A 27,604-nucleotide genomic window follows, 5' to 3' on the forward strand; every position below is an offset into this window, starting at 1 on the left:
ATGTGTGAGTCCGGGCTTGGTGCTAAAATTAAACCAGCATTCGACCTCAGGGAACTCAACATTATAGAATCTCTTCAACAAAGGTAATGGTTATATTGCCGAAAAACAGACGTTACGTAATTGAATTTGTGCACAGAAAGTGTCAAATTTAACTCACTGTAAACGAACAAATTTTACGATGAGGGGAAGAAAGATCTCCTTAGGCCTACCTAACTATCGCGAAATGATAGATAATGCCATTGGAACAATTTTTGTTGAGGCTCTTTACAAAACCTCTAAAAATTTTTCATGGTGTTATTTATGTATGTATGTATGTATGTTATGTTGCTAAAAACAATTTCTTATCTTCCGTGATACTTATTTCACCTGTATATACTATATCCAGTGTCATGTCAATAGCGCAATAGATAATGTAATCCCTTAACTCATTACATTTACATATATTTAAAATCGAGCTGTAAAGAAAATGCTTCTACTAAACCTATACACATATAATTACGTACATCCATACAAACATACATATTTACACACACTAAAAAACCTTCACTAACCAGTCACTCCATTTCTTTTCCAACTTTTATAGATTTTGAGCGAAATCATAAATCGAGTCAACGAACATCACCACTCACAACAAATGAGCCGAAATAAGCCGATGCGAACGCCATACTTCCGCAGTCGGTTAACATAACGGCGACGTTTACAGCGCTGCTGCTGTTATTGCTGCCGTCGTCGGCTGAGCGCAACGAGTTAGCATTTAACGAAATCAAACCAAACACATGGAAGCAAATATGGATAAGCAGCAAAAACAAGCATCGGAAGAAGAAAAACAAAAACAAGAAACCAAAGTATGTAATAATGAAATAAAGTAAATCAAAGACAAAGTAAGAAGAAGAAGAAAATTAAAAAAAAATAATAATAATCAAGCAAATAAAAACGATAACGTATGGGAAAAAAGCAATAACAATAAAAGAGCCAAATGAAGAGCAGCGATATGTCGCCGCATTTGGGTGTTGGTAGTGGTGTTGTGCTGCCGATGGTGGGCGCGCAGAGCGAATGAACCGATGGAGCAACCGATGATGGAGCGATGAAACGATTGGCAACGCCAAACCAAATAGCAATAGAAGTGGGTGGGGAGGGCGACGTGGAGGATAGCAGCACTCGAAGAATCAAGCAGAAGAACAAACAATGATAACAACAACCACATAAGGAGAAGCAACGACAGCAACAAGAGCACCAAACCAAACCAAACCAAACCAACCACTACATCGACGACTTTCGAACGGTACGAATGTTGGCCAATACTTCACTGCCATCGCCGCTGCCGGCGTTGCACCCGCCGCTCTGCCTACTTCCATACACTCGTACAACTAAAATTCAATGTAGTCTTGTCGCGCAGTTGACGTCGCTGCTGTTAACGCTGTCGCTGCCGCCACATTGGCCATAGCCATACACACACGGGAGGGTTGTGCGCGCTTCGTTAATGTTCGATTTGTTCAGTCATCAGCCGAATTCGTGACAGGCAACATCTTATTAGATTAGAGTTGCGCTGTCTGAGCGTGTGTGTCTGTCTGTCTGACTTGTGTTTGTTTGTTATTTATTAATGGAGAAAAGAGCCAAGTGCATGATGGCCAGGTCGGACAATAAACGACGTTCGATAGAAAATTAATACAAACAAATAAAAAAAAAAAACACAAAATAAAACGGGTTTTATGGGTACTACGAGTACTTACTAAGAAAATCGGTGTTTGATTAGTTGAAAATCATGAATTAGCAGATAAATATCGGGGACGATAACAACAGTGCGACGCGCAACGTGAACGGTAGTGAAAAACTAACATTTTCGACAAAAAATAAAATAAAAATTTGGAACAACAACAACAAGCATGCACATGCAGGCAACAACATTTTGCTAAATTGTGGGCGTGCATTTAGTAAACAGTGTTTATATACAGGTGTGTGTTTGTTAGTGTATGTGTTTGCGCAAGTTATACAAAACAATGCAACAAATAAACAAAAACAGCAACAGTGCAGCAGCTTATTTTTATAAAAAATTATATTTATAAATGCGTTTTAAAAAAATGTTCGCACAACTTGCGACGGCAAAAAATTATTAACGCTGTTGAGGATTAGCGGCTGCTGCCATTTACGGAAATTTTTTTTACGAACACAAGGTCTATTAAAGCAATTTTTCAAAGGAATAAAACTTTAGAAACTAGTAAAAAAAAATTAAATAATTTACTAAAAAAAAACTATAATCAATATTTCAGGCTCACAAAAGCGGAATATATTGAAATTGCAAATTTAATGCATATGAGAAAATTAAAATTTAGAACAATTTAAATTAAAAAGTAAAATACAAACTAAAAAGCATACGGAACAATTTCTTAAGACTTTACTTAAAAATGAGAAAGAAAAACATTTTTAAGTGCACTTTTTTCTTAGGAAATTCATGCAAGTTTTTTGTTTAGCTTTTGAGCACGCAGAATAATGTTTTAATCAAAATATATATTTACATAAAAAAAATCAAAATTTTAAAACAGGGCTTATTATGCCTTTCTAAGCCTTATGTTCCTTAAAATGTCTATGCCTAATTTGGATTTTGCTATAGTTTGATATAAATTTTTATTATTTTTTTCTACCACAAAAAAAAATCAGTCAAGTCTCGCCCCTTTTCGGTTCCAATTAAAAAATATTGAGTCAAGTGCCGCTTTTTGACATTCTTTAAATTTTTTACAACTGCATGCAACATGTTCAGCGATTAACAAAAACATTTTAGACACAAACTTTGCGGCTTATGATTAACCATCTTTAGAGAATACCGACGGCAAATGCGTTGTTGCCTATTAAAAGTTGGCCCAAACTAAGTAGGTATCTACATATATAACAAGTCGAAAAAATTAAAAACTGAATAGAAATCGTGAAAAAAACAATTAACAATATAGTTAAGATGTGAAATAAAAACTTTTTAATAAAAAATTTATAGTTATCAGAACTAACTAAGAACGAAAAATTTTTCTGAAATATGAAAACTTATATGAAAAGGCAGAAAAAGCGTTGAAAAAAAGCTTAAAAACATACGAACTCCAAGCAAAGAAGATTAACAAAAATACGAACCCCAAAAATGTGCTGAGAAACGGTTTAAAATATATAAACTTGTGTCGAAGCCTAGAAAATGCTCACGGTTTCAACTTATGAGAAATCGTGTTGAAAACCCAATAAACTGCTAAAATGTGGTTTGAAAATGTTCGAACTCTTGATGAAAACTCAAAAATTTCTTTGAAAACGCTTTGCAAATTTTGGAACTTTGGTTAAAAACGTCGAAAAGGCTCGAAAACTAATTAAAAGCGTACGAACTTCTTTAGAAAACCAAGAAAATGTTGGCAAATGCTTTAAAAAATATATGAACTTGTGTCGAAAACCCCAGAAAATGCTGAAAAATGCTTAAAAAATACATATATGAACTCGTGTCGAAAACCTCAGAAAGTGCCGAAAATTATTTGAAAATATTTTAATCCCTGTTGAAAGCCCCCAAAAATGTAGCAACTACTCTTAAAGACTTAGAAAATACTGAAAAATCGTGTTGAAAAGTCTGCAAATGCTGAGAAATGAACTAAACATGTATGAACTTGTTTAAAACCCTTAAAATGGCAAGAAGTTGTTGAAAAACATTCAAATTTTGGTTGAAAAAATTTGCTGAAAAATGGCTTAGAAATTAGCGACTTGTTAGGAAAATAAAAAATGTGTTAAATTTTGTACATGCAAAAAGTTCCATGTCAATAAAAAATATTCAAAAAACTAAAACTAGCTCAAGAACTAATTAGAAATGTCTCAAATCTAAAAATATTTTGGGAGTTTCCTTTTTGAAATCCAATAAAAAATATATTTCAAAAAAATCAGACTGTGAATAGCTTCAGCAAATAATGGAAAGTCTTCATCACAGTGTATAGTTTTTGTAACTGAACGAAAAAAAAAAAAAATATTTCTCCGTCTGAGCCGCGAACAGAATGCTTCGCAAATGGCCTCTCCCTCTCCGTAAATAAGTCAGTTTCTCATGCCAAGTGTAGACAGGTCCTTATGTGAGGTTTTTTACCGGTAAGCAAATTAGGGAGTAAAAAACTGGAATTTTTGAGTTATCAAAATAAAATTCGAATGGAAAATATAGAAACAGGGATTGAAAAAATTTTGAGAAGCAGAAATTACGAAGTTCACAAATAATAACTTTCGCATTAAAACTAAAAACTTTAACGAAAGTTGTTCAGATAAGGTAGCTCAAGATATAAAAAAATTAAAAAAAATAGCAAAAAATAAGACATTTGATCGAAATTAGGTAAGGCATCTGCAGATATTAAAAAAACAGCAGAATTTAAAAAAAGGGAAACTTGGAGGAAATTAAAAATTTAGCTCGAAAAACAGTTAAATAGTAGGGGAAATTTAACTTTAAAGGAAGACGTAAGCAAGAATTTTTATGCTAGGGGAATTTAAAAAATTATGAAGAAAGCAGACTTATTGATAAAATACTACTACTTCAAATTAGAAAAAAAAGTAATTTAAAAAGCAGTAAATCTTATTTAAAAACGAAGCCGAAGTGAAAAAAGTGGAATTTTTTTGGTAAAAGGACGCTCAGGCTCAAACCGAATGAACTTTTATATGAAAAACTGTGAAAATATAATAAAACTCCAGTCAAGCATATTGACAGTCTTTATAAAAACTGTGCTTGAATACGATTACGATTAAAGACTTATTTTCCCGATATCAATAGTTTTTATAAATTTTTTTTTTACCCAGCTGAAATTTTTTTGTTTTTCACTAAAAATATTCAAGAAAGAGTGACACACAAAAATATTCCAGTGTGTTTGCCGTATTTTTCTGATTTTTTTATGCCCACGTAAAACAAAATTTGTTTCCTTTTAGTTATAAAAAAAATTCAAAATCAAAAAAACCAGCTTGCCGCATAAATGGCTAAGGTCAGACAGAGATTGAAATTTAGCGTAAGACGATATACGAAGAAGAAAATTTGAACTGAGTGAGGAAAAGTAAAGCAAAAAAGTAGTGAAAAGGTGTAGAAAATTGTGAAAATTAAACAACAACAAAAATTTAAAACAAATGATCTTCGGAAAAGTGAACTAGCGTGTGCAAACAGCAGCGGCGACCGCAAGCGACTGCTGGAAAACGCAAAGAAAAAACCCTAAATTTAAAATACAACAACTAAACAACAACAACAAACACGGCAACGCCAGCAATAAAAACCCCAAAAATTGCAACACCACCACCAACAACAACAACAACAACGCGTGCCGTCCATAGGCCAGCAACAACGGCGGCAACAATAACAACTACAACGGCGAGCGCGTGCGTTGCCGGTGCCAGTGCGGATGTTGCAGCTGCTGCTGGTGCTGGTACACCACCTACAGTCACAACAATAACAACACCAACTTCGCCAGCAACAACAACACCAACCACTGCGGCGGCAGCAACGCCAACAACACTAGCAAGCGCAGCAACAGCAACACCAACAGCAACAGCAACAGCACTAGTTAATACAACTGCATGTTTAACAACGCTTAATAAGCATACTAACAACAATAATAACAACAATTTAGCAGTGGTTAATAAATTTAGCAGCAGTGATAGTAGCGGCAACGATAGCAGCAATCTGCCAACTTCAGCAGAATTATTATTAGCCGCTAGCAGCCACCGAATGCAGCCACAAGTGCCGCAAGCCGCTGGGACAGCCGATATGGATTTGACGGCTGTTCAATCGATGGATTGGTTTTTCAAAAAGGAGCAATTTTATCTATTGGCACAATTTTTACAACAGGTGAGTGAGTGATTTGAAATTTATAAGAATTATGTATGTATATATAAAAGCGAAGAGTAGGAAAGTCCTGCTGATTCCACTCTTATTATCTATAACAAAGTTAAAAAGGTGTTGCCAACAAAAAAATACATAAATTGGTGTGAAAATTTGTATGAATATAGTCACTGATTTCAAATTTCTGTCAGAGCTGGTTGAAGGTGTTAGCTTTTTATTTTTTTTTTCTTTTCGGGCACTTAGATTTTTTTTAACGAAGATATATATAATTTCTGATAACATACATTATTCTAAAAATCCCTCCGTACTAAAATCTAGTTTTTAATTTTTTTCTCCAATTTTTACATTTGGCTGCGATATATCCTTTCTAATTTGCAACAAGTCGTTTTGAATTACATACCTCAGAATCAAGTGAACAGGATACAACATTTTTTTGGTTCGGTTCAGCAGTTGGAACCATTTTTGCAACTTTGGATTAGTTCGTAAAAACGGGTTTTGTGTCTTTGAACCGGGGTTTCGGCTCGGAAATTTAAAAAAAAAAATTGTATATTTGTGATATATTCATTCAGCAACAACCCAAAAAACAAACAAAAAATATATATTTGTATAATTAATATCATACGCATGTATGTATACATAGTTAAAATGGTAAATAACCATGGTATTACCATATTTAAAAAAATAAAATAAAAAACTAAGAAAAAAAGTGAAAAAAATTATAGATAAAAAATTGCTCGAGATGAACATGAAATCTTTATAAAAATTTTTGGGATCGAATATTTCTGGAAAGTTTTGGTTCGGTTATTGATACAGTTACTTAATTAGTAGAAAAAGCGGTTATTTTGGTTCAAAAAAAATTTCATTATACTGTAGGTCTTCACAGATGCTCTGAATTGCACTTTCTAATCACTTATTATAAAAAATAGTATTCTGTAAAAAAATGCAAAACATTTTTTTTTTTTAATTTTTAAAAAGTATTTATGTGAAAAGTTAAAAAAAAATTTAAAACAAATTCGAATTTCATGTTTTTCCGAAAATAAAAAAGCTCACACCGCTAAATCGCAAACGGAAGCTTTTTATATATCTAATATCTGACAATCCCCTTTTCGCTTAAATATTTGGTTATTCTAATTTATTACTAAAAAGCTTGTTCTTAAAAATTCCAGTGTGCATAAATTTTGAAAAAAATTGTATTGGACAAATATTTCGAACCGAAAAAAAAATTTTAGAACCGTTTTATTCCTTTAACCTCCTTATTCCTTAAATATTAATGTAGATACATATATTAATTTTGACTAACTAATTTTTGAGCAGTCTCAAGTGCGAAACCAAATGTACATAATTCAAAACCATTTTCTCAATTTTTCAAAAATATTTTCATAAGAAAAAATGCCCAAATTCGTTTTTGAAACAATTAAAATGCGAAAAAAGTTTCAAAGAACCGAAAAAGAATATAAGAACTCTTTATTGAGGATAGCAATTTTTAGAACCGATTCTCTTATCTTATGAACTTAAACTTTTACACTTTATTATTAAAAAACAAGGAAATCAAAACACTTTTTTTAATTTTCAAAATAATTTTCAAGAGAAAAATTTATAAATTAGTCATCGAAGAAATTTATTTTTTCTTTTAAATTTAAAAAAAATTTAAAATTTCCTTTTGTTTAGTGCAGTTTTCAAAATGAACCCTATTTTCACAAAATACAGTAGATATATTCTCATGAACTAGGAAAAAATCTCAAAAATTCTAAAAACAGGAAAATTTCCCTAACTGCCGGCATTTTTTATGAAAGATATCGATTTTTATACAAAATTTTTGAATTCAAGGAAAAGCCTCAAGTGTAAATATCAGTTAGAAAGCCCCTGATTATTTTTCCAACAAATAAATTAGTTATCGCAGCCATTTCGTTTTTTCAACACAATTTAAAAAACCTGAACAATTTTTTCTACGCAATTTTCAAAATGAACTCTATTTACTCAAAAGTAAAAAGTACAGTAAAAATATTCTCTTGAACTAAAAAAGTCTCAAAAATTCCGAAAACAGGAAAATTTCACAACAGGTCTATTCTGCACGTTACCGAAGATTTTGTAAACATTTTATTACCAAAAATTTTACCAGTTCTTATCACCGCGATTCTAGGTACGTTGGTAATGCAGTTAAAATATTCCGCAATTCAGCTATGAATAATTGTGGATATTCTGGCATTGCAAGTATAACGGGACAATACTTTGTTACCAGCTTATGAGATGGTAACAAAATTTATCAGTTACAAGAGTACATAGAATGCGAAAAAGGTTTAAAAATTTACAGGAATTTTATTTACCGGTTACAAAATTTTACCAGCGCAGAATAGAGCTGTAACTGCTAAAATTGTTTATTAAAGATATCGATTTTCGAGTTTTTTCAAAATTTTCGAATTCTACGAATTGCCTCAAGTGTAACCGGCAGTTAGATTAGTTTTCCAAACAAATTATAAATTTTTCAAATAATTTCGAGTTTGATTCGAACTTCCAATCGACCAAAACAAAAAAATTTGAAAATAAATAATTTTTTCTTAAAGTACGCCAAAAATATGCTCTTGAACTAAAAAAAAAACTCAAAATCTCGAAAACTTTACTGAACCGCTGTATGTAATTATGCCAGAGAAATATTTTAGGGTTTGAGATTTTCAAAACTTTTGTGGTTTAAGGAATGTTCCTAACTAAAAGAATTGTCAAAATTACCAAAAATAGGAAAACTTTATTTAACTGTCCAAAGTCTTAACTATGTATATGAAAATTTCGCGTTTTATAGAACTGAACTAGGAAAAAGCCGGAAGCTTTCGAAAAACTCAAAAATTTTACAAAAGTTTTCAAAATTTTTACATATGAAAAATATTTTGAAACTAGAAAAGCTCCCAAAATTTCCGAAAATTTTTGGATGAAAATACTTCTACGGCGTAGTTTTGTACTCAAAGTCTCCAAACATATGAAATTTTAACTAAGCTGCAAAAATTTCGTATAAAAAAAATTTTTTCGTTTTTTTAATTTTCGAACTATAGCTCATGCATGAGAGCTCAATGTGTATAAGGCAATCGTAATTACAAATCAGGTGTTTTCTCAATTTTTCAACATTCTTTTTTGCATAGTTTTCAACTTTTATAACCGTAAAAAATGTAAACTTAATCAATATTTTAAAGGAATTTTGACAATTCAATTACGGGTTCAAGACCTTCGAGCTTTTTCGAAACACTTTGACAAACAGGCTTAAAAATATTGATAATTCTTCCCAATCTTGACCTAGAATAAAAAATCCACTTTTTCAAAATTTCGCGCTAAAATCAGCCGCTTAATACAATATCAAGTTCTCTTCACCACATCGAATCATTTCATAATGCATTGCGCTGGAAGAAATTTAAATCTGAAAAATCCACCTGGATATTCCCTGATCAATAAAATATGTAAAAATTCGAATTTTTCGCCGCCTCATAGCAAATTATGATTGATTGACTTATTGAACATTTGTAAGTGCTGCAAAAAAAATGTATATACAAATTATTGTAAGAGATGGAAAATTTACAGTTATATCATCACTATATTATAAGCTCAAGCTTTATAATTAATTAATATGCAATCAATTGACAATTGACAACAGAAAAATGCAAATTCACGTAGAGATCTAACTCAATACTCACACAAAAAAAAAACGAAAGAAAATTTGCTTAGATAAAAACCACACAGACAGTCCGCGCGTCTCGCGCTTTACCGCTTCCCGCTGATGCCGTTGCCAATGCGCGCATTTTCGCGCCGCAATTAGCGTTCACCGCACACACAAAACCGCCACAGCAACTTCAATGCAATTTCTCAATTCATTTTCCAATGTAATTACTCAATTCAGCGACTTATAGACGCGTCGCGGCGACCGGTTGGTCTGGCCGGCGGTCTAGGAGGTTATACACAGCAGACGAAAGCGGCTGTTAGGCGGGTTAGCGGACTAATGCGTAAGCTTTTCACTTTGAACGCTGCATAATTATTTACAGTAAATTTTCGCAGATTTCGTCACAGGGCAGGCAGGCAGGCTGTAGTCAGATGGGATAAAGTGGGAGGCGTACTTAAGGGAAATTATTACAAACAAAAAATAAAAAAAAATAAGTTAAAAAAAAATTGAGAAAGCGTATACAAAGTTGCTAGAATCATGCAGTTGCACAAAGCAACTCTGATCTTTCCTCTGTTTTTTTTTTATACTTATATATTTCTTTTTTTTTGTGCTTGAAATCAGCGTCTAGACAACCCTTCCCTGGTTTTTCAGCATAGCTAAATATTGACTTTAAATACGTCTGTCTGCCTATATGGATGACACTTTGCATTTATGTTACAAATTTATAATATTTTTGTATGATTGCTTGTTGCCATACATACATAGATACATATGTACTTATAACAGGGAATTTTTGCACGTTGAAAAACCGCAGCAGACAATTTGGCCAAGCGCCAATAGAATAACAAAAACAAAAGTAAGTAGTAAAATAAAATGCAACAAAATGAAAAGCGCACACTCTCCCCACTTACATACGTACGTGGTGGCAGCCAAAGAAATGCATTTATGTTTTAAGTACATAAACACAGATGCAGATATTTTATTATGCCCACCACTTGTCTAGCTCCAGCCGGTAGCTCGGTCGCTCGATTTCTCCGTTTGTGTGTTACTATTTTTAAAAGCCCTTCATTAGAATTCCTACTTGAAACGATCGCATAAATTTCAATTTTTGAAGTTAATTACGTTGCAAATATTGATTTTAAAGTTGCAAGTATGTCGGTATGTACAGAGGATTGTCAGTCAGTAGTGGCGGTGCTTGTGGTGACGTTGACGGTATTCACGGCGGCGTAGAAGGAAGTAGGTACATGGGCGCATGCCAGCACTTAGCGCTCAACAGCGGTGACTTTTTGTTGTGGTATTTTTTGACATTGGAAACCAAGCTGCATTTGATGAAGAATGTTTGAATTCGCGGAAAAACGTAAGAGATTCGAGATTTTCGAAAAAGAAGCATAGAAGGAGGCCAACTAGTCTTGCTTGTCTATTTCTTGGTCTTTAGTGCATTGTAATGCGTCCATGTTTTGTCAGCTATTATGAAATGGCACAAAAACGTGTACGGATAACGATTGAACAACGATTTAGAAGGGGCCACTCATCGCGTGTATAGCTTTTTCATGTTCAAACATTCACGAGACATGTACTAAACCCGCTCAGGTAAGATGCCTACATACAGCTTTCTAATGTACTTACTTTCATTCCAATATCTACCATTCCAATATCTGTCATTCCCTTCGATTGTATCGACGGTTTCTGTTGTGATGACACCTTTTAGGCGACCAGTGGGTTACCACTTCTTAACAATTGAAATTGATGTTATTGAGTTCCCACAGTATTTATGAAACCTTTTCTTACATTCCTCTCTCGAATATTTCCGAAGATTTCAAAGGCTCCCTAGGTTCTGAAGGAAAAGTTAGTTTACTACAATCAGAAACTCTCCTTCCCGTCACATCGTTGAAGTTTCAAATAAACCGACCTTACCCCAACTGGTAGCTATTGTGTTGCAGGACACCTCTGTGAAACTCAGACTTTTTGGAATGTTTAAAGTGACATAGACGACAGTTGCTCTAACAGTTCTTTGACATATGATGTATAATTTATTGCAAACCTCTGGTAAAATAAGCTGTGTTACACGCCGTCAGTTCACAAAACCTGCGGTCCATTTCTTTCATAGAGCTTCATCTTGCTCTCATGATAATTTGAGAATATTTCACAGTATTTCAACTGGCAAACAGTAAGTGTTTCTGAGATTTTTCTTGTATTCCAACTCCAGATTGTGAATTGTTACTTTCCTTTTTCTGTTCGCTCATTATGTGTCTCTGCAGTGTTTTTCTTGGACGATTGCTTTAAAGTCTTTATACATTTATAATCCAAACTCAGGTATACGTTTTTATGTTAACTATTCTTAGGTAACCACATCCAGAAATTTTCTGAAAGTAAAGTTATATTTAAAGAGTTAACTCATTTAAAAGTTCCAGGATTTATCGTTGCCTAGTAAATGCCCATGTTTTCTAGTTTCCTGTTATTCTAGAATAAGTATTTGGCTGTGTTTTTCCTATCCTTTAAAACTTCCATGAAAAAGTCGAGGTGTGAGGGGCCACATAAATTTTTGTTCCCAGATATTACTATCCTATCATCGAGAGATATCCGCAAGCGTTTTTAGGCAGGATTAGTATACTTACCCAATATATTTCTAGTCATCGTGGTGTCTTATTGGTTTATAGACTACTTAACCTTAGATGGTTAATTTTCTGGGTGTATTATAACAAGAGACACCGCGACCTGAAAGATATTTTGTATATCTTTAAAGAAGTCCCTAACCCAATGTGGCCAAGACACCTTCGGCTTCCCTAATGAATCCTAAAAGGGCCTTAGTAGACGAGTTCCTAACACCAAAGGGTTCGACCATCGGAGATTTAAAATAAATCAGTCTTTATCTGGCCAAAGCCGGACAGGGACAGAGAATATGCTCCGAAGTATCATCAGCCTTGAGGCAGAGTCGGCATTCCGACTTTGTGATCGCACCTATTCGGTGCAAGTGGAATCGCAATTGGTTGTGACCAGTCAGGTACCCAGAAAGTAGCCTGATGTAATTTCTATTGGATAGGACAATATCGTTTCTGTTAGAAGGGTATCCGAAGAGCCCGGCCTGCGTTCCGAGTGTACCCACTTAGTAATTATGGCTCACGAAGATGACCAACTCAGACCACAGAATGGTTCAGGTCCCGAAAAGCCAGTTAGCGACCCTTCACGTGCCAACTCGTCAGCGATCTCGTTGCCTTCGATACCGCGATGGCCTGGTACCCAGCACAGTGTTGCCGTGTTTTTGGCTGTCAAAACGTATAGCGTGTCAAGCAGTCTCTAACCAGCTTGGATTTGATAGTCCTTTTTGAAAGGGCCGGGATGGCCGCTTGGCTATCTGAAAAGATAACTAAAAATTCGCCCTTTAAACCCTTTTCAAGGTTCAATTTTGCGCAGTTTAAGATTGCGACTGTTTCAGCCTGAAATACCGTCGGCCATTTGCCCATGGGAATTTCAAGTTTAGTGCTAGATCCAAATATGCCTGCACCCGCTCTGTCCGCCATCCCTGAACCGTCTGTGTGCCAGTGTATATATCTGATATCAAGGGCGGGGGGCCCATTTGCCCAATATTCGCGATCGAGCACTATCACTTGGAACTTTCTGCTAAAGCAGACCTCTTTAGTCATGGAATCAGAGATTCCGCAGCTCCCTCGTAGCTGCTGTGCTGAAGAGGAGTCAATCCCACGAGCTACTCCATAGCCGCAGTTGAACACGTTCTTATAGATCCACTGACGGATAGACATGCCAATCTTTGCAGTTTGTTAAGGCGAAGTATGGTAGTTTTTTGCATTGTCTTCTGTCACCAAGCTATGGATGCATAAGACACAATCGAACGGACGTTCATATTCAGTTTCTTATCTAGCGTTATCCCCAGATATTTGACCTCATCGGAGTATTCAAGTACTGTCCCTCCAAGAGTGACCGAATCAAGGTAAATAATACAAATAAATCCATCAACTGTCGTGGCACATCAATATAACATTTGAGTAAAAATCAAGATTGGTTGTTTCAATGTTCTAGGAGCTCAAGTCTCAGACCAAACCGAGACGCTAGTGCAATGTACTATAAAAGAATGAAGAAGACGTTTGTTTCATTTATTTCACCTGATATTTTGAATGTTACATAGATATCTTTTTATCTATACCAAGCTGTGAGACTAGTTAATAGCATGTGATGATTCTGTAAACAATCAACTTTTCACTCGGAACGCCGAGAGTGTTTCCTTAAGAAATATTCTCCTCAGTCAAACGCTTTTTAAATGATTTTTATATTGGTTTTCTATTCAACGAGATCAGTTCACTGAAATAATTTCATCCCATCTAGCTAATTCCTTTCAAAAACTGTAAGATCTATAGAAAACATTTTTGAATTCTTTGTCCCCTTTGTTTTTTTTTGCTTGCTGCCACTGCACAGCTTCGATATTTGCTTGTCGTACAATTCAATCGTGTCATTAATAAATAATCAAATTCTCGTTAAAGCATTAAGCAATAACCAACAGCAATAAGCGCATAACAACCGATAACACAAACAAATTTGCTGATCTAGAATTTTGCGAGCTGAATGGCAGCAAGCTGATCGTATGGATCATTCGAAATAATGTTTGTATGTTTACTTCTATAACTTCACAATACACAATTATGTACAAATATACATTTATAAGCAAGTATGTTCGTAAAGCTAAGCTATTGATGTTTTCATATTCTGTAGCTCGATCGGGTACAGATGATCTTAATAAAGATGCGATTGACGTTTACTTTTTTTGTGCTCCATGGTAAATGGATATGTGTGCTTATGTGTGTGTCTGTGTATAATTGCCAATGCCAATATTTTGAAAATTTAATTTTGTTACTGAACACTTCCACGAAGTTTAAAATTCTGTTGCTGTTATTGATATTATGCTTATTGAATGATTTCCATGGAAGTGATCAGTGAAGTGCAGCAACCAACGATCAGCAAATCTGTTGGCTAAAAAATAAAGCAATTTTGAGTCAACTGAGCGTGGTAATGAAAATTTAAGGCATACATAAGCAATAAGAAGTAGCAGCCGTTGGATAAGAGAAGCTGAAAGGAATGTGAGTTCCCACGACAGTCGGGTCTACGTAACTGGAAAGACCCCAGATTTTTGTCTGGCCAAGGACTGCAACTCCAGCGTCACTGCTCAAAAACTCTTTGGGAATTTGTACGCTGTTACAATAAAAAAAAAAATATGAGGGTGGGGAAGTAGAACGAGTAGAATGGCAGGCAAGAAAAGTGATATTTTCAGACCGTGGCTCGATATATTAACATTTACTTAAAAAAAATTCCAAAATATAAAAAAAATCTTAGAAATAAAAATTTTTATTTATTTTGTTTGGTTCTTTGTTTTTGTAGATGAACGTATAAGCAATGTGAAGGTAGGCGGTGGCAGATAGTTACCACGTCTAAAAATTTACTTAAAAAAAAAATTAAAAAATTAGAAATTTCTTTTGAATTTTTTGTTAACGAAAGAATTTTTTAAGTGAGAGTATTTAATTCTAATTCAATAGACACACAAATTATTTTAATTTTTATTTAATTACATTTTTGGAAGTTTTTCTTGGAACATACACTTATACCTTTTTGTATGTAAATTGATTGTTTTTTTTTTTTAACATTAACCGCCGGTTACACCAGCAATTTAAATAGAAAATGATTTCTTATTTTTTTTTAATTTCCTTATACATACTTAATATTCAAAAAATTAAAATAACTTAAATTATTTTCTTCAGACTGAAGTCGAAATATCGGCAAATAAAAACGTAAATAAAAATGTAAAATCAAAAATTTTTTTTCGATTTTCATGTGGCCTTGAGCTCGAAAAATATACAATACTGTGTTAAATTACTTTCGTGAAATCGGCTGTAAAAAGTAGACACTTAAAAAATTGTCTATTTTAATTAGAAACATTTTCTTGATTTAAAATTTGAATTTTTCGTGCAGAAATTTTTTTTTCAATTTCAAAGCTATTTACTTGCTTTTTATCCCACAAATAATTTTTTTTTAATTTTTCGCAGCTTTTCGAAATTTTCATATGTGCTTCTACTGGTATATTTTTTCGTGTTATGGTAATTTTTTGGCAGTTTTTCCTGAAGTTTTTTTTTCAGCAGACTTGTAACCTTTGAAAGAAGGTGCAAAAATTACGTTCGGCTCTTCGATTTCTAGTCAAATATATTTTCTGAAAAAAATTTTTGTTTGCATTAAAAGGGGGGTTTAAAATCGTATAGCTTTTTCGAAAGAAACATTCTTACAATTTTTTGCTGTTTTAATTTATATTAATTTAACGTAACCTAGGACGAAAAAATTTTATGTATAAATTCCTTTCAATTAAAAAAATTGCAAAAATATAGAAAATGCAAGGTTTTTGTTGAGTATTGTTTTTTTTTTTTAGAAAAAATGCCAAACGTATTTTAAAATTCAATTTTTTTTTACCGATTTCTATAATTTTAATTTTAATATAATTTTAATTTTATCAATTTTAAATTTTTAACTTTTTAAGTTTTTCGAAAAAATTTAACTCAAAATCTCTTATTTTTTCCTTAAATATGATTTTTTTAACATAGAAAATATGTATTTGATTTTTTGTTTTTAATTTCGAAATTTAAAATTTTTGTTAATAAGCTCAAAAACTATAGAATCGTCGATTTTTATTCTTTTTGATTCTCTTTAAATAAAATAATTTTTTTAAGTTTTGCTTTTAAATTGTTTACTTTCTCAATTTCTGGAATCACTTTGTCCCAAACCTTCCATTTTACGTCTACATTCACTGTCCGCTGTGTAGAATTTTTCAATTATATGCTACACCAATTTTTCCACCATTTTTTGTTGTTGCTTTTTTGTTCAATTTCGTATCTGTGTAAAATACTCCTTTGCAATCAATTTCTTGGCACACAAAATTTTAAAGCATTTAATTTCAACCGAAAAAAAAAAATCATAAAATATCCTGATACGCGCCGTCGAAGCCGACACAAAGCGACCGCTAGACACTCCGTCTATTTGTTGCTTCATACCAGCATTTTAGTAACAGTCAGTCAGTCAGTCAGTCACTCAGTGTCCGCCAGATCCTCATCCCGACGTCGTCGCATCGATTGCGCATTTGCGTAAATATTTTCTTTAGATTGAATTTCATGCAAGCATGACAGCGAAAATTGCCGACGGCAAATTGCAAGCGAGTCAGAGGAGCAGATGCAGTTTGAGCGCAAGGCGGCAGAGTTGCAACAAGCAGCAGAGGAGGAGTATAGGAGCGAGTAATGCAATGCGGCTTGACTGACTGATTTAACATTATTTTCTGTGCGAGTGTGTGTGTGTTTTTGTTTTGTTGTTGCCCTCTCCTCTCCCCATTGTCGGTATTTCTAGGAATTCAAAAACACTGCATCAGTTCAGCAGCCAGCAGCAGCTCCTCCGCACCACTGCCACCACCAGTATGACCGACTAGTTGGCTGGTTGACTGCATGGCTGCTATTACCACTTGCTCGTAATGTTGCTGCAACAATGTCGCAGTTTTAAGCGATGTCTGGATTCGCTGATGCGTTAGCGCTTGTGTTAGCCAAACTCTGTTTTGTTTTGGTTGTATTTTTTCGTATCTACATACTTTGTGGCATGCAACAATTTATAACCGTTTATTTTTAAATTTAAATTTTTTCTTCAATCTCGTTGTTGTTTGTGTAATTTTACGCTGGCCTTTTGTTGTGTGGGCGCTTTATTTATTATTGCTTTTTCAAAAATAATTGGAAAATGCACTCAACTCAACAAATTTTTATTCACCAAATTTTCATTTACACGTGCCTGCCTGTCAGTATAGTAGTGTGTCGGGTTGGAGTATCAGCGCATCCGTTCATCTGTAACTGCTTGATTTGCTTTGCATACATACATATTCCCTTCTTCGATTTTTTCTCAATTTTTTTTTTGCCATTTTTATGGCAATTTTCTATGCATAATTTATTAAATTTTATTATTCGCTTGGCAAATAAATGCAAAGGCGAGCGCTTCAGTTGTATCTAAGCGCCAAAGCTCTTTCATTTATTGCGGAAGTTCAGGCTACAAAGTATCTATTAGAAAATAAATACATAAAAATATAATGATCCCGGCTAAGTGGCTCAATTTTAAGCGAGAAAAAGTTGCACACTGTATTTGAAACAATTGATAATTAAAAGATATTATTTTTGAACTCAAAGATACAGGTCAAAATTGTTTTAATTGCAGTTTCAGGTGCAAACCACTAAATTGTGATTTCGTGTGATAATTTTTAAATTATTTTAGTTTCGGTAATTTGAAGTTGGGAGATATTTTTTTTATCAAAAAAATAAATTTTAAAACTTATTCAACTTCGACTTCAGTTGTAAGAAAACTACCTACTTCTTTGGTTTTATTTTCAAGGGATTTAAACATTCGAAACAAACAGTGCCATAATCAATAAACGAATCTACAGACCTACAGATACTTCTTAGCCAAACTTAGGTACCCAATTAAGTATCTATAATATAAGATATCTTAAAAAAGAACGAATTTTAGCTAGGGTACTTTTCTGAAAAAAAAAGATAATTGCTGGATACCCTTAAATGCAACAAACATGATCTACAATTGTTTATCCTGAATTTTTAGGTATTCTAACTCACAGACGTCTTAAAGCCTTTTAAAATTTGTTGGCTTGCTGCCAATGACCATTCTGCCTTCCCATGTATATTTTTTTCGAGCAATAGATACTCTTTTTTTGAGCACATAGGTAATATCTCTTAACAAAAAATAATTATTGCAATACATATGTATATAAAAAATAAATTTACTAGTAGCTTTTTGTTAGTTTAAAGGTTGTGCTCTTGCAGAAGATACTGTCTGTGAACTCCCAGCTTCGATTAGTCAACACGTAGATACTATTTCCGATAGAAAATTTGTTAGTACTGACCTCAGATACCAAAAAGTACTTTTGTAAATGTTATTGTAGCTACATATAAATATTTTTAAAGTTGCATTCCGGTTTAAGATACTGTTTTGGAGCTCCTAGCTTCGATTCCCGAGCAATAGATACTACTTCTGCGTTGACAGATTGCATTTGAGAGCAATAGATACAATTTTCTTGCACATAGATACTATTTTCGATCTATATATACTTCGTGTTAGCAATTAAATACAAAACAAATTCCACAGAAATTTCTAGAAACTTTTATGCAGTTTAAAAAAGATACTATTTGTTCAAAATATTATTTTTTAACTCTCCTAAGGTCATTTCCAAGCGATAGCTAAACTCTTTTAGACTTCCTTTGCGAGCAATAGTTACTTTTTCCAGACATGTGCATACTATTTCCGATCTAAACGAGACTTATATAGAAACCAAACATTTATAAATGTATATAAATGTAATTGTAGCTTAAATATACTCTTTCTGAATCTCCAGAATAGATACTCATCCTAGATACGATTTCCGATATGAAATGCCCTTTTAGCGGCATTTACATACAAAATAAAATTTTATTGCTCTTTTAGTTTATTTTAATATGAAAAAATACTCTTTCTGAACTCCCAGATTCGAATTGCGGGCAATAGATACTCTAAATATTTGCAGTGGCATACTTAATTTTCAGGCTGTTTATATATTTTGTATCGGATCACAATGAATGTCATGTTCTTTCTAAAGATACATATGTGCTTTTTCTGAATACCCAGTTCTCATTTCCGACCGTAAGATACTCTTTAGATTCTAGAAACTTCTAACTTCTAGCTAGAAACTAAATATCGACTTCAAGATACTTTTTAAGAGGTCTATATATTTAAGTTCGAAATTAGACATACCGTAGATAAATTTTTTTTACCTTCAGATACTTTTTCCAACCACAAGATATTTTTGCAAATCCAAAGAAAACTACTGAAGCATCTTAAAAGCCTAGAGATACACAAGCATCAACAGTTCATACTTTATTTTCACTTTCTCCACTTCACTAACTCCAATTCTACGGCTAATGCGACAAAATGCAACGCGCCACTAATACATATTTACCTATTCTGTTACGCTATCGTTGACCAACCGCTTCATCATCGCCCACTTACATTTAATATGGCCACCCTAAAAGTGACGCCAATAACTTTGAAAAAAATAAATAAAAAATCAACAGCAAAAAATTTGCCCCACAACAATAAAAGATAGCTATCAAATCGTGGCACAACGCCCGCTGCAGCCGCCAATAGGCGCGTCAAAGCCACCAAGTAAAGAGCTACCATAAATGCAGCCATATAATCGCGAGCCTACGTGTGTATATGTGTGTGTGTTTATAACTAAGAAAATGACTGACTGCTGCAGGGAAGCGAAGACGACACCGGCATGGCTTAATGCCTTCCGATCAGCCAATACCGTCATTAACGCACTCAAGCAGTGGAACCAAACAGCCACCAGCTAGCTGGGCTACGTGAGGTAGCTAAAGCAGCCACAACAACAACCACAACCACAATTAGAGTAGTCACCACACCACACGTCAAAGACAGGCAGGTCTAAACAGCGCGCAGCGACTTGGAGTGCAACAAAAACAGTCAACAACTGGTTGAAGACCTTAAGAAATCAAAGCGGCTTGCAAAAAAGGGGGAATAACAACTACAAAAATGGCAGTTAAAATATGAATGCTTTGAGAGAAAAAAAAATTTGAAACTGTAACATACCAAATGGCAAAAAAATGGTAGAAGTAGCAGCGACGACGATGGCAGTGGCAATAGAAATGGTAGCAGGGCGCTAGTAATTTATAAGAGGCAAATATCTATATATACTAGGTACATACATACTTACAATTAGATATAAGTATTTGTATGTATCTATGTATTTGCTTCTGTGCCTGCGCGTATGTGCAAATATGTAGTCACCGTTGTTGCCACTGTAGCGGGCGTTTTTGGTTTCTTGTGGTGGCGTTGCGGTGCCTACCTGGGAGGTTCTTCTTCTGCTGCATTTTCTTCGTGGAATACTAAGAGCTTGGTTTTGTGCTTGTCTCTGCTACATACATGTAACGTTGTTGTTACTACTCCTATGCTAGTGTTGTAATGAAAACATTGACTTTGCACGCTTGGCCAGATGATTTAAGTAAGATTTTCCTGTGCATTGAAGATGGCGTTTTTTGTTTTGCGCAAAACAAGTTTTCGTTCGCTGTATTTTGTGTAATAATATCTTGCTACTGTAATTTTTTGGTAAAAAAAGGATTTGGATAATACTTTTGAGACCCATAGATACAACATAAAGAAGATATATACATACAATGTGATACTCAATAACGCCATAAACCGTGTCTTTAGATACATAGATACACAATTTATGGATATAGATACACATTTTTTATATCAGATGTGTACTTACACATTTCAAAGAAATTAAGCATTACGCGTTCAAAGATACATTTGTCAATATAAAAGATACACACCTCAGCATTTTAGAAGCTTTCAGATACATACTTTAAACTAAATATACTGATCGTAAGCGTAAATATACCCAAGATACTCAATTTTTAGTTTAAACAATTTTTTACCACCTTAAAGCTATGAAGTTAGCTGTCAAACCTCAGCAAAAATTATTGCGAATACTTGTATAAGTAAGAAAAGCTTTCAGATGTTCTAATTGTAAAACTAATAGTATGTATTTAGTTAAATTTCAAATAGCTTAAAAAAAGGTCCAACCTCAAAAGCTTTGTTTGCATACACGTGTCTTGTACGGAGACATGACAGAAGAAAGGCTCTCTCTGCTCGCTACTGGTCTACATGTGCTCCTGGCGTGAATCTGTCACGCTTGAAACATTTCTCACAAAAAAGCTCTTAAAGCTTTCCGTAGTTATTCTTTTGACGCGCACAAAGTAAAAGCTTTTTTACCTTATATTTTTTATTTCTAACCTCTTATTTTAAAATTCAAAATCTAAAATGTATAAAATTAAATAACTTAAATCATCAGATTAGGCAAATTATTGAAAATCGTAGGTTTCAAAAGCGTAATGGAATTTTCCGCTTACTCATGTCTTACACTCACACATCCATAGTACCACTCAAGACAACAGCACTAGAAATTTTCGTCAGCAGAAAATTAAAGCATATAAATATAAGGAAAAAGTCATTACTAATAAAACTCAAGTGAATTTCAGCTGAATCAGTCATCGAAGCCATCGAAATTGATCGCCCTCAGCGCACAGATCACGAACTCGAAATATTTGCGCTCAACCGAGTTGGTATTTCATTTATTATTATATGTAGTTTTGTTGTTATTGCTGTTACAATGGTATTGATGTGCAGCATTTGCTTGTTATTATTTTTTTAAAAACGAAATTCACATAACGGATGTGCATGGGTTGTGGCGGCGGTCAGCAGAAGCTATCGACTTTGGGGCGAGAGCGTTGCCAAGCGGTAGCGCAGAGTGCGGACAGTCTTTGATTAAACGCCTGAAATTTTAGTGCGCTAATATTAATGCCGTACAATATTTCGAATTTGGTATGCTATCATTGAAGCGGGAAGCTGTTATTAAACCAAAATGATTTTGATGAGGATGTTGATTTGATGATGATGTTGACGAACGGAGCAGCACAGCACGCCCACACAAAAAAAGCTGAAACAAGAAAAAAAACAATTTTTTTTTTTGTTTGAAAACTGTAATACCATATCGAAATATTTATTCTGGTGACTGCAAGCGATCGAGCGCGCTCAATAATATGCATAGCAGCTGCCATCGAACAAGTGTATCTAGCTGTAGCTGCAGCACCAGCAAAACATATTAACCGTATTATTGTCACCAGCAATTGAAAATTCATATAGAGCTATATAGATACATACATAACTAGTCCCATGCATATGTTTGTTTGCCATTAGAATGCTGCACGATCACATTAATAGACCACTACCACCATAATGACAACTGTATAAATTTTTATGGTTTTTAATTTCCGTGCTGACAAATTAATTTAATAATAGAGCTCCCAGTATAACAAATAAATGAATAAATAGCTAAGAAGAAAGAAAAAAATTGTACAACGATCGAACGCTCGATCGCTTCCAAAGCACACATGTGGGTGACTGCTGCTACAAGTATTTCTGCCCGCTGCACCCGCCACTGCCCCGCCGTTATTGACTGCTACATACAATGTCTAGCTAACAGTGTATGTATTTACATTTCTCGCTAGCTGATTGCCGCTATATTTTAATTATTTCGATTATTGACGCGTTTGAATTTTAATTAGCGCTCTAGTTTCGAGGCGAAAGCCCACAGCCAGCGCTGCACGAGCATTTACATGCTACGCGCTCGCAACGTACGGCACCCACACTTAAGTTGTGTTGGGTGCTATAATTCGGAGCCACTTGTAGCTAAATATTTTTTTTTTTTCATTTTCTCATATTTCTTTGTTTTTTTTTTTGTTTTTTCTGCAGCTAACGTTAAACAAGTGCCAGCGTGTGTAGCTACAAATGCGCTGCTTGTTAGCATGTCTAGACACTTGCTGGTGTTTATGATTGTTGCATTTGCAGTTTATTTTTTTTGTTGTAATAACACTTGTTTGTAAAGCGTTGTTTTTGTTCTTGTTGCAAACGATTTGTTTCCAATTCATAAGTTTGTTTGATATGTATAGTATGTATGTACTATGCATGCTTTTTCTTTGGGTTTTTATGGCTTTTTATTGTATTTTTAATTTGCATAATTTATCTGTAATTTGTTAAAGCGCATTTTGAGTAGATTTTTAAGCGGTAAAAAGCGCCAAATGACCATAAAAGGTTGTGGGAAATTAGAAATTAATATTTGCATACATATGCTTGCATAAAATTCAACAATTAAGAGCAAACTAAAGCAATTAAGGGATTCTAAAAATCGTACTCAAATATCATAGTTTAACCAAAATAAAATTTTTACATAAAACATTAAAAAATTAAAAAAAAAATAATTCTATCTAATAGAGGGTTAAAATAATTTATCTTTGGGAAATCAAACAAAATTGAAATTAAAAAAAGGTAAAATTTTCGTAGAAAATTAAAACGTTAATATTTAACGAAAATTCAATTTTCTTTAATTAAGTTTTCATTCAAATTGAAATAAACTAAAAAAAAATATGAAACAAATTTTAAATTAAAGTACAAATTAATAATAACAGTAGCGATTTAAGATAGCACTTATTTAGAATGAATGAAAAAAATACAGGAATAAAACAGCAAAAAATTGTTTTGGGAATACATAAATTTGAACATTAACACAAAATATTTTATAAGAGTCGAAAAGTTTTTTATTTAATCATATTCTGCCGAACGCTGTAAACAATAACTTTCAAAAAATTTCCCAAAATTGTACAAAATTACTTTAAAAAACATCCCTGTTTATTTCATACAACTAAATGCTCATTTAGTGTAGACTTACTTTACGTAACTTAACCTCATATTTTGGCCAACGTAATATATTTTTGTTCAGGAAAAAAAGGAAAATATTAAAACCACATATTTTAGCTTCTGGCTAAGTTGACGTGTTGAGTAATCATTGACTATTTCTTATGTAAGTTAAGTCTAAACTAACTAGACTATAACTCAATAAACGTAAGCGAAAAGATTTTATTTTTTTTTATATAATTTCTATCGTTGTTTCTACAGCGTACTGAGCTTAAACTTAAAAATTCATGCAATAAATTAAAATAAAATTAAAATCTTAAAATTTAGTATTACATATATCTATAATTACCAGGGGGTTTAGAGCTACATTTTAATTATTTGCATTTTATACAGAAAATAGTATTTTTTTTGTTTGATTTTTATTTTTTTACAAACTTTCTGCTTTTGCCATTAACTCGTTATACAAATGCCTTTTGTACTTTTGTATCATTTTTTACGCTAGTTTGATTTTTATTGCAGCGTTTTGTTGCTCGAATAAAAATGCTACACGAATTTGGCGTCCAAATCGGATTTGTCTTGAGAAAGCAAATTTATAAGTTAATTACCTGATTGTAATTTCTAAATTGTATGGATATTGAAGGCGTGTCCTGTGGGTTCTGAATTAAGCAAGGATTCAAGTTTTTTCGCTGTGATAGATAATTAAAACTTAAAAATACGTATAAATATTTAGGAAATATTTACAAAGCAAACTAAAATCAAATAATGAGCGCAAGCTTTACATGCTCCATGTATTTTCGAACGAGGCCATGTCCTGGATCTGAACGATCCCCTACGGTTTGAGGTCTGAAATAGTGGCCATTTCCTGCAGGATGGCATTTAATTCTTTACAGAAATGGGGTTTCGTTTCTCTCTTTTGTCAATCTTCAGTAGTGCTGTACCCGCTCTCGTTTTCCTAATTATGTACTCTTATTTTCTATGTTACCTTCGTTTGGCTGAATTTTGACATTATGTATATATTTATCAGTATTTCCGCATAACTGTCAACAGCTTCTGATTTCTTCTTTAACCTACGGTAAGCTTCTTTTTCTCGATCCCTTTTTTTCTCCAGTGGCCTGGCTTCCTCTCCTTTTGGAAATTAATTTTTGTTCTTATCTGCTTCGGAGTTTCTGAACCGAATTCTTTGTGTCCGGTTCATTTGCCAGAGTGCGGTCACTGCTCACGGGCATTTGTTATTTTCTTGTAACTATGCGCTGCTTTAAAATTTAACCTTCTCTTATGGAATGTTTATTATTATGTCATTCACAGTTGAAATTTTTATTTTTGAGATAAGAGAACTCTTTATCTCAAAAACGCAAATTTCAACTGCCTATTTTTAGTGTGAAAATCCATTTCTTCAAATAGAGAAAACATTTTTTTCGCTTGTGCTGCCATTACTTTATGGCTATCAATCAAAAATCCCAAATTAAAAAAAAAAATAAATACTGTTTCTGTGCACTTGTGATAATTTTTTGTGGTTTATATTTTCAAAAGTCAATTCGTATGCGATAAGCGTACTATGAGTTCTTCCCAATCCATACATGGACTCTTTTACTAGCATTTACACAATTTGTCGCTTATTTAATCAGTTTTTGTGGTTCATCGGAAATTCTTTTGTTAAATTAAATTGAGTTTTTATCGAATTCACCACAAATGGGTTAAGCTGGACAAAAAAAAAAACATACATTTAATGATGTGAACTAAATTTGAGACTATCACAAAATTATGAAAAAATAAACATTTTTAACTGAAACTGATTTTTTATTGTGCAGAAGATCGTTATTTTCCAAGAATAGTCTAATATGTAGAACCAAGATGGATTTAGGTGGCTTACTCATGCACTAGTTAACAGGTTGGAATGCACTTTTTCTACTACGTAGTCTCTTAACCCAAAATCAAACCGTGGATAACTACTTCATGGTAAGTACTAAGGATCTAAAAACTCGTACTCGCTTGAAGTACCTATGCGCCCAACATATTTTTTTGTGAATATTTTTTTCCGTTTTTGCTTTTTTTCGTTCTCTCTGCCAAATGAGCAGCAATTTTTCACCTAAAAGGCTACCCATTATCCTTTCGTATGCGCTCCTCCAAACATATCTGCCAATAATGATGATTTCTTTTTAATGTGCTAGTCGTTGCTTGAAAATAAAAGCAAAGAGATATCAATGAATCAATCAAAATCAAGAAGAAACCCTTTTAACGCTTTTAAGGAGCGCGTACTGCACTAAAACAAAACAAAAACGAAATAAAAAGAGGAAAAATAACAGCAAAAGACAATCAACCTTGAAGCGATTTACTTAGCTTAGCCAGGATTTTTTTTCACATATGCAAGTATGTGTTTTTGTTTTTTAATCACTTGATTTCGCACATTTTTATCGATCACTTAGGCGGTCCTCCGGGTTGTAGATATGCAACGCAGATACATTAGTTTTTGATGTGAAGCTATAAACTCTGTGGTCATTCGTGCGTTTGTTGGAGGCTTCGAAATGAGAGAGAGCTCATCATCATCAGTGGTGGCAATAAAGAAAAATAAATAAAAAACATGAAAAGGAAAAAAGGTATAGATAATAAAAATAATAAAAATCGGCAGCAGTGCAGCAGCAACAGCAACAAAAGTGCAAGCAGCCGCTTAGCAAAAAACACACACCCGATCAGCCAACCAGCTAGTCAGGCAGCCAATTCACTTTTACCGTCGCCGCTGCGTTGGCTGATCGCCTATATTGGCAGCACATGCGAAAAGGCAACAACAACAACAACAACAACAACAATAGAAATTATACATCGATCTATGTGAGTAGATACATATATACAGTCCGCGTGACCGACTATACACCAAAAAGTGGGTGTGTACAAAATGATATTTTATTCAATATCCTACACACGCAGAGTGATTTGTCCTTTTCACAATCAAAAAGGTGCATTTCGTGGCTCAAAAGCAAGCAAAGCAGAGAAGAAGTAGTGACTGACTGAAGGAGCTGCTGCATGAATGGCGAACGAACAGATGAGTTGCTGTTAGTGCTTTTGTTGTTGTTGTTGTTGCGGTGGTTTTACGCACGAAATGTGAAAAATCTGTAGGAAATACGATTGATGAGCTATGGCAGTTAAATGGCATTGGGAGCGCTGGAATGGAATCAAGAAGGCAGCAGCTAAACAAGCAAGCAAGTTTCAGTGGAGTTGGGTGGAGTGCGCGAAGCGGTAGGGGGAGCTGAAAGACGGCATAAGGCTAGGAGTCGTCGGTGAGCTAAGTAGTCGATCAGCCGACAAGGCTGTCATTCAAGTTAGCTCAGCCAACAAAATGAGGCGAGCAGGCAGGCGCGACGCTTTTTCATTTACTTGTTTTTCCTTTTTTCCCTGCTGACTGGCCGCACTGAGTAAACCTAAAATTAAAAACTCATAAGATATCGACTGAAATATTGAGCTGCACAAATTACCGCGGCAGCAGCAGTTAACTAATAAAAAGAGAAAAACAACAAAAGGGCTGTAAAGCAACAAAAACAAAAAAATATATAAAAACACTACAAAAGTGGTTTACTCGAATTGTGGCCGGCAACGCGGGAAAGGCGGCAGCGCAGCTCTATACACCGCCAAATCAGTCAAATCAAAGCCGGCCAAAAGACAAAAGAGGCTCATAAATGATATTCGAGCGCTAGCGTATACTTCTATAAACATTTAAATGTATACACTAGGCGACAAATGAAAGTGTACACCTTGCTCTAACAATTATTTTCATGAAAAATTTTTTGCATTATTTATTTATGAAAATATAGTTCATTCTATAA

At 33.9% G+C, this 27,604-nt stretch overlaps 1 protein-coding gene across 8 annotated transcripts in view; it reads left to right on the top strand.

Annotated features, from left to right (window-relative positions):
• The first annotated feature begins 1,504 nt into the window (after positions 1–1,504).
• Positions 1,505–27,604, top strand: part of ct (homeobox protein, cut) — a 282,653-nt gene continuing 256,553 nt past the window's right edge. For 4 of the 8 annotated variants that reach the window (XM_017635214.1, XM_017635257.1, XM_017635265.1 and 1 more), the window contains exons 1-2: positions 1,510–1,952; positions 4,912–5,818. In XM_017635214.1, the coding sequence (XP_017490703.1) occupies positions 5,699–5,818 (120 nt within the window). In that variant the 5' untranslated portion in view covers positions 1,510–1,952; positions 4,912–5,698. Of the gene's footprint in view, positions 1,969–3,809; positions 4,093–4,911; positions 5,819–27,604 lie in introns of those variants that run through there. The other 4 variants (XM_017635243.1, XM_017635235.1, XM_017635223.1 and 1 more) reach the window with 4 other exon arrangements.

Source organism: Rhagoletis zephyria, unplaced genomic scaffold, assembly GCF_001687245.7.
Source record: "Rhagoletis zephyria isolate East Lansing unplaced genomic scaffold, Rhagoletis_zephyria_1.1 Rzeph_scaffold_00121, whole genome shotgun sequence".
NCBI lineage: Eukaryota > Metazoa > Arthropoda > Insecta > Diptera > Tephritidae > Rhagoletis > Rhagoletis zephyria.